General features: G+C 39.0%; 1 protein-coding gene across 5 annotated transcripts in view; it reads left to right on the top strand.

Annotated features, from left to right (window-relative positions):
• The first annotated feature begins 399 nt into the window (after nt 1-399).
• Nucleotides 400-7,996, top strand: part of LOC107655092 (zinc finger CCCH domain-containing protein 11A-like) — a 10,865-nt gene continuing 3,268 nt past the window's right edge. The window contains exons 1-16 of one of the 5 annotated variants that reach the window (XM_016442510.1): nt 400-537; nt 1,908-1,975; nt 2,085-2,232; nt 2,934-3,053; nt 3,151-3,274; nt 3,363-3,542; nt 3,736-3,801; nt 3,880-3,960; nt 4,055-4,156; nt 4,235-4,303; nt 4,391-4,486; nt 4,574-5,104; nt 5,196-5,263; nt 5,349-5,739; nt 5,959-6,122; nt 6,229-6,368. In XM_016442510.1, the coding sequence (XP_016297996.1) occupies nt 2,179-2,232; nt 2,934-3,053; nt 3,151-3,274; nt 3,363-3,542; nt 3,736-3,801; nt 3,880-3,960; nt 4,055-4,156; nt 4,235-4,303; nt 4,391-4,486; nt 4,574-5,104; nt 5,196-5,263; nt 5,349-5,739; nt 5,959-6,122; nt 6,229-6,368 (2,186 nt within the window). In that variant the 5' untranslated portion in view covers nt 400-537; nt 1,908-1,975; nt 2,085-2,178. Of the gene's footprint in view, nt 1,976-2,084; nt 2,233-2,933; nt 3,054-3,150; nt 3,275-3,362; nt 3,543-3,735; nt 3,802-3,879; nt 3,961-4,054; nt 4,157-4,234; nt 4,304-4,390; nt 4,487-4,573; nt 5,105-5,195; nt 5,264-5,348; nt 5,740-5,958; nt 6,123-6,228; nt 6,369-7,996 lie in introns of all 5 variants that reach the window. The other 4 variants (XM_016442509.1, XM_016442507.1, XM_016442508.1 and 1 more) reach the window with 4 other exon arrangements.

Raw genomic sequence — 7,996 nt, 5'->3', positions numbered from 1 at the left:
TATTCTCGTAGCTTTAATTATAATAGCGGAAGAACCACTGATGTCACATGGATTATTTTACAGATCTCCTTGCTATGTTTCTGGACTTGGGAACATTTCAGTTGCGTTGCTGTCTATGCAGGGTCAGACAGCTCTCAGATTCCATCAAAAATATCTTAATTTGTGTTCCGAAGATGAACGAAGCTCTTACGGGTTTGAAACGACATGAGGGTGAGTAATTAATGACAGATTTTCATTTTTGGGTGAACTAACCCTTTAATTGCCAGAATTCATTTCGCCAGAATTCAAGTTCTGCAGAATAAAGAAAGTCGTAGGGGGGTTGTTAGAACAACATGACGCCACCTACAGTTTCTGGTGAACTATCCCTTTAACGAGTCTGTTCGTCACATAGACGTCTATGCCAGCACTTTGCTGCCTGGGCAGCCGGGCGCCATTTTGTTCGTCTGTGAAGTCAAGAAAAGAAGAGATAAGTCCAGTCCAGGAGCGTCGACCACGAGCGTCTACATGCACCAAACCGAACATACTTAATTCCAATCGGTATAAACTGGTAATTGTGAACGCTTTATTTGAAGTGATTGAACTTTTTATTTTATTTTAGTTAAGTGCAGTAGTCGTGCTAAAGTTAACAACATGCGACCCGAAGTTAGCAACATGCTATTCGAAAGCCATAGAACACTGTTATTTTCACGTAACGTTACACAGCTTTTAGGCTTAAACATATAAAATAATTATTTGTTCTTTACACGTTGTTTGTCGCAGTGTTTCTCATCTGACAACCTTCATAGTTAAATGAGTCAGACCAAATACAACACTAAAGGCCTAACATTACAAAAGGGGATAAAGCTATCTTTTGAACAGTGGGTTTAATTCAAAATGTATCTAATCGTAATCGAACTTTTGAAAAACTCAATGGAAACAAGATTTTTTCAAAAATTCGAATCAAAGTCGTTTTCGCTGTGCTTTCGTTTTGGTTTATTTATGAGTGTGTAACGTTAGATTATGTAGCTTATAAATGTTTTTTATTTGAAAAAAAATGTTAAAATATTTGAGATTTACAGACGCGGAATTTGTAAACCGCACCCTAAATTTACAGGTGCGGATGAAAAATCTGCGAAATATTTATTCAGATAATACCAATTTTAAAACTTGATAAATATGGTTTATCATGCTTGAAAAACGATACCCAGACCCAAAATAAGTTCAAATAGAAATTTTTCTTCACAATCTGAAGTTGTTTGTATGTATTATCACGTATTATTGTGTTCAATTACATGTGATATAAATCCAAAACATGTTCAGTCTGTTACCTTAAGAATTTTTTGCATGTAATAAAATATATTATGTTCCTGTCCTTATTCAGATAACCAATTGTTCAGCACATGGGAAGTGTTTTTGTCTCTTTTTTTGAAATGTAGGTTATGCAAGATCTTGTCCTTCATTCCAGAGGATAACTGGATTTGGATAATGAAATCGCTTCCCTGAAGATTGCTGTTTTTTTTTTGTTTGTTTTTTTGTTTGTTTTTTTAAATCTCACCATTGATTTTTGGTTTTCCTCTATTGAGCATTTTTATTAAAGTTCCATTCTACCCCCTTTAATTTTTCCACCTGCCTTCAGGAAACAGAAGAGAACCATTCTTTTTTTTTTCTTTCCAAGATATCCAGTTCCTTTTTTGCGCTCGTCTCTCCTTTTTTGACAACATCTAGCTTGAGGATTTTTTTTAAATTCCCCCAAACCCCCTAAGCACTCAATTAGCAACAATATTGGGAAAAAAAAAAACGAAACGGACATTTTCCACCACCTGCCAGTTTTAACACAGCAGTCTGATGGGAACAAGTTTCTAAGAGAGGCAAAAGTTGCCCCATCTCTCCCTGTTCAGTCTTTACTCATCAGTCAAGTGTTCCTTCAGGATCCATACAGTGCTGGAGCGACCCTTCACGTGCTTGAGATCACCAGGGAACGTCTCAGCCACCGCAGGTGAATGAAGTTCTTGCAACGCATTTTCTCTCAAGTATTTAAATATCGGCCACCATTTTGCATCATTCAGGATCAACAGGCATGAATAGGCTTGTAACACTCTAAATAGGGAGATTCACGTAGACCCTGTCGCAGGAGTCCAGGACGAGATCCCAGCATCACTGAAGAGCTCCTGACCTAGAAGACTACAAACTTGTGCCAGAATGACCATGCAAGGAGATGACTGCTACTTCTACTACTATTCCACCTGTACTAAGGTAAAATAAAAAGTGTAAATAGTCATAATGCTGTGCATTGTATACACACACACACACACATATATATATATATTAGATATGGGACCCTGGACCACAAAACCAGTCTTAAGTCGCTTGGATATATTTTTAGCAATAGCCAAAAAAACATTGTATGGGTCAAAATTATCGATTTTTCTTTTATGCCAAAAATCATCAGGATTTTAAGTAAAGATCATGTTCCCTGAAGATATTTTGTACATTTCCTACTGTAAATATATAAAAACTTAATTTTTGATTAGTAATATGCATTGCTAAGAACTTCATTTGGACAACTTTAAAGGCGATTTTCTCAGTATTTTGATTTTTTTACACCCTCAGATTCCAGATTTTCAAATAGTTGTATCTCGGCCAAATATTGTCCTATCATGACAAACCATACATCAATGGAAAGCTTATTTATTCATATATATGAATAGATATATAAATCTCCATTTAAAAAAATGTTACCCTTATGACTGGTTTTGTGGTCCAGGGTCACATATATTTAGATATGTATTTTAAATAAAATATTACATTTTTAAATAAAGATTTAATATGAAAAGTAATATGATGAAATGTAATATGGAAAGTAATATGAAAAGGTTTTCTATATACACATATATAAAAAAAGATGATCATCATAATTAAAAGTTAATTTTTGGTGTTGCGCTTTGCCTTTTAAGGGTAACAGCTGCCCTTTTCGACACTGCGAGGACGCCATGGGTAGCGAGACGGTCTGCACCCTGTGGCAAGAGCAAAGGTGCTTCCGTAACGTCTGCATGTTTCGCCATATGGAAATAAAGGTTTGTGGCCAATTCCAAAACCTCTGTCTGTTAAGATCCTTCCATTGTTTCTCAAATGGGACCTCAATAATGATCCACCCTGTTATTACTTTTATAGAAAAACCGCAAGGAAATCGCATGCTATTGGGAGAACCAGCTGGCGGGCTGCCAGAAACCTCACTGTGCTTTCCATCATGAGAAGCCACGTGTCATCGATGGGAATTATTTTGCCCCAGACAAAGGTATTTTGTTGTCTTTACAGTAATTTGAACTATATCGGTCTTTATACATTTCTAATATAAACTGGCCTTTTTGTCTTTTTTTAAATAGGACAAGTAGTGCGAAAGGAGAAGGAAGAGACCCCACTCGAGGACCAAGTCCCTGCACCCACTGCAAACCCCACTAACCCGCAGTTAAGAGGGGTCATTAGAACTGAGACCCAAGAAAATGTCCCCAGCCCTACCCATCCACCAGTGGTCATCAACCCTGTCGATGACGACGATGAGGATGGTGAGCTCACATTTCTGTGAACAGGCTGTCCAATCTCATTCGTGGTTGATTCCAACCCTTGATTAGTCCTTCATTAGCTGGTTCAGGTGTGCTTAATTAGGGTTGGAGCTATGGGCTGCAGATGGACCAATAAGAATAGAGTTTTGCATCCCTCATCTAGAAATACTCAGTCTTTTTACTTCAATATTTGCAGATCAATTCTCAGAGGAAGGAGATGAATCTCTTGGAGGATCACCCCGAAAAATGATCCCAAGCAAAAGTAAAGACTGGTTCCATGTTCTGTTGATATTTTCTTTTATATATTAGGAGCTTTATTTAATCATTATCTGTCATGCAGATGATTCGCTGAACTTTGGTATCCAGACACTAGAGGAGATCAGATTGAGGAAAGCACTCATGGCAAGTTTGAAGAAATCTGGTAAATGAACCCTCAGCACTATTTTTTTTGGGTAAGTTTTGCTGTTAAGCCATCTGATGGATCATTTTAATATTAGCTTTTCATTTGTTTGCAGGGCAGTCCGCCATGCAAGGCTCAGCCCAAAACAAAGGAACTGCTATTGAAAAGGAAAACATTCAATCTCTCTCACATCGGGAAGTTAACAATGCCAGCATTGGTGAGTGGTCCATAAGGTTTTAAAACTTTTGTTTTTTTACAGTATCGAACCATTAAATAATTTTAAAATCTGTTGCAGATTCATCTGTTAATGAAATTGGAAAAAGAAAAATTGCGGACAGACTAAGGAAAAGAATTTTGTCCAGAGGTAAGTTTATGAAAACCGTTTGCTTCACATTTATGTATCTGCGACCCCTTTTTACAAAAACTGAAAGATTATGTCGTTTAATTAAAGATGATCCTGTGGAGGAAGACCTACCTTTAAAACGACGCCTTGCTGAACGTCTCGGTGGAATTGTTGAATCCTCCACAGATGTGCTACCACAGAAAGGTGAAAGATTTGTTTATTGTGGCAGCTCTAGTTGTGTGGGTCTTTTGTATCTTTTTCATAATTTCTTTTTTCCTGATCTCTTTATAGCTCAGAAACCAGTGCGTGAAAGACTTGGGTTGACTGCCGCCCCGTCTAGCACTGACAGCGAGCCGAAATCATCTGGAGATATCCGTATAAAAACCCTCGAGGAGATTCGGCAAGAGAAGGCAGCCAAAAACCTCAACACAAGTAAAGTTGTGCGTGTTGTGAAAGAAGTGCCGGCGAAGGAGCTGAGCCCATCCAAGAAAAGTGTCAAACCCGCTGGCGGACCTCAAGTTAAGACCTCTGAAATCCTTCTCGAAAAGAAAAAAATGCAGGGAAAAAAAGCCCAGGAAGTGAGCACAACAGCCAAAAGCCCAGAGGGGAATGAAGGACCTTCCACTGCCGGAGCTGCGGTCAAGGCTCCTGTGGCAGCTGGGGAGGTACGAGTAAAAACGCTGGAGGAGATACGCAGGGAAAAGGCAGCCCGGATGCAGGCACAGCTTCAAGAGACCACAGACGATAAGACCCCGACCTCAACTGAAGCAGAGTCAAGTGGACCTCCAAAGAAGCGCATTCTACGCATTAATAAAAGCTCATGTAAGTCAGACACATTCATGTTTTCCTAGTTTGAAATGGTTACCTCATATGCCCAAAGAAGTGTGTTCACATAACTGTTAATTCTTTCCAGCAGCTGCATGCACTGTGGGTCAGACAAAACCAGATGCACCTGATAAGAAATCAGAACCTGCAATAGAGGTAAGCTACAAATTAAACACAAAACAACAGGCATATCTAAATATTATTGTTTCTCGAATAATTGTTTGCTCCGTTCAACTCGCAGGCAAATGGAAAAGGTAAACCCACCAGTGAGACCGTTAAAGTAAAAACGTTTGAGGAGATCATGCGAGAGAAGAGACTCCGCAAGCTGCAGGAGGAGCAAGTCACTTCCACCAACCAGAAAGACGCAGGACTGTCTGCACCTGCTGCCTCACCGCCAGCCTCTGAACCCTCTGCCCAACCACAAACAACCGTGAGAAAGCGGATTGCCCTCAAACACAAGAGCTCTCCGCTCCCTGCTGCCCCAGAAGCGCCCCAGAAAAGCTCCCCCGAGCACTCTGGAGACGGGACTCCATCGACGAACACACCGACTCGATCAAACACACCAAAGCCCTCAACCTCTCCTGTGATACCTGTCCAGCTAGCTGAGGGAACTATTCAAACAGAGACCAAGGGTATGAATTTAACATTAATTGATGGTCATATTCAATCTCTCTTTAACTGTTTATTTAACTTCTGTTTCTACACAGTAATGCTTTCTACATGACAGTAATGCTTACAATGGTACTAATATTTATGTAATAAAAAAGTGTGTCTGTATGTATAAAATAGAAATGTAAATGAATAATTTTCCAAATGGCCTACTCAATCCATTGCATTTGCCTGCATTTCAGTGAAACCCAAGGTGAATGTGAAGCCGTCAGTAATAAAGCCGGCAGCCCAGCCTACCCAAAAGAGGAAAGCTGCAAAAGTTCACTCTGCTGTTCCTGAAGTGAAACCTCTTAACACTGCCTGTCAAACACCTTCCTCGCTGGTTATTCCCAACAAGCACCTTAGGGTAAGAGGTAGTTTATTTATTAATTAAATAAAGGTGTTAGGCAAGTCTGGTGCGTCACTGTATTAGAAAAAAATATAGAATGCCGATTGATTGATTTTTTTTTTAGGTGGAGTCACCAGCCTCTCCAGATTTTCAGTCCAACACTCAGCAGGTGCCTTCCAACACCGTGAATATTCAGATGGTGCCTATGAACTGCATTGAGCCCGCCAGTACTACATCTCCTGAAATTGTTGAGGTCCCCCAAAGGTATGGAAATTGTTCTCATGTATTTCAGACATGCTTTTTTTAAATAATAAATTGTGTGTGTGTGTGTATAGGGGTGTAACGGTACACAAACATGATGGTTCGGTATGTACCTATGTTTTGGTGTCACGGTTCGGTATGGTTTCAGTACAGCAGGAGAAAAAACTAAATGTGCTATAGAAATAAAGTTTGTATTGTACAGCAGGAGAAAAAACTAAACACAAAGTGTTCAAATTGTTTTAAGCAATGGTAAATAAATTCAATTTTTCATAAAATTTGAAATTTTCTTAGAGATAAAAATCTACCTCAGCTTCTGCTCTAACTATAGGGGGCCCTTTTACATCACTATAAGGTTACAATTAACAACAGAGCCCAAACTTAAATTCAATTACTATTTATTTTTAACTTTAATAATCAACACTCAAATGAAAAAAACTGAATGCAAACATATCAATTAACTTCTAAATTACCCAATTTCTATTTGTTGTTGAAATATAATATTTTACAGAGTGGCTGTCATAACTTGTTTCATAACAGGTTTATTTAAACATGCATTAAATAATGAAGACATCACTAACAGTTAAAGTAAAATATGAGTATATAGTCCAATATTTCGTGAAATACTCTTCTCTGTACTTGATTTTTCTAGCAAATAACGAGCTGTAGACACTGATGACTTGCCTGAGGTAAATGAAATGCTACGTGACGTTTTGTTTACAAGTCGTTTTAATGACGTCTTTCTGCGGTTGAAACATCAATTGAGTGATTATGTGAGGAGTGAGATGTTCATTCATGTATGTTTCGCGTTAAAACTAGTAGGGTTGTGACGGTGAGGAAATTTTCCCACCGGTTAATCGACGTGTGACAACACTGGTAATACCGGTATCACCGCCGGGGCGGGGCATTCCCTCTTTTCCTTCGCTTTTAAATAGCTTGTAAAAGCGGTGTGCGCATTTTACTTTCACTTTTGAATTAGCGGCAATTCGGCGTAAAGCAATTGTTTGTTTTTAGTTCTTTTGAATTTTTCCTCGCTTTCCGTGGCTTTTAAATAGCTTAACCCTTTGACGCGTACGATCACACCGGTGTGATCAGTCTTGGCTGGTCCCTGAAGCGTACGATCACACCGGTGTGATTAGAACTTACAGTGCGTCACGTCATCAACTGCTGAATTTAAATCCGCTTTCGCGCTTTGCCTGGCGCGGAGCCAGATCGGACACGCTGAGCGCTTGTCATATTATCACAAATATTAATTGTTTTCAACCATATAATACTTATTTTAGGTTTCAGACATTTAAATACACATAAGTACTAGCAAAACCATACATTTACAGTTTGTAAAATACACGCTGATGTCTATGGAAACGGCAACAATGATCCTTACAAATATAATCTGACGACATGTTTTTATTGATATCATATACAGATTGTGTACGTAACTATAAAGTTTACTCCGCTCTTCTCCCAGTTTACCAGAGACCTACTTTAACGTGTTTCGGGAGGAGAGGATGAATTTGCGTGTTGTAAATCCCACAGCTCGGATTCAGCGCGAACTAACATGGCGGCGCCCATCACCCGGTATAGATCAACTAACACGGTCGATATAAAAGTGTTTAAACTACCAAATAGATTTA

The sequence above is a fragment of the Sinocyclocheilus anshuiensis genome, unplaced genomic scaffold (assembly GCF_001515605.1).
Source record: "Sinocyclocheilus anshuiensis isolate Anshui unplaced genomic scaffold, SAMN03320099.WGS_v1.1 scaffold1072, whole genome shotgun sequence".
Lineage (NCBI taxonomy): Eukaryota > Metazoa > Chordata > Actinopteri > Cypriniformes > Cyprinidae > Sinocyclocheilus > Sinocyclocheilus anshuiensis.
The sequence above is the reverse complement of the archived record's forward strand: the minus strand, read 5'-3'. Positions and strand labels throughout refer to the sequence as shown.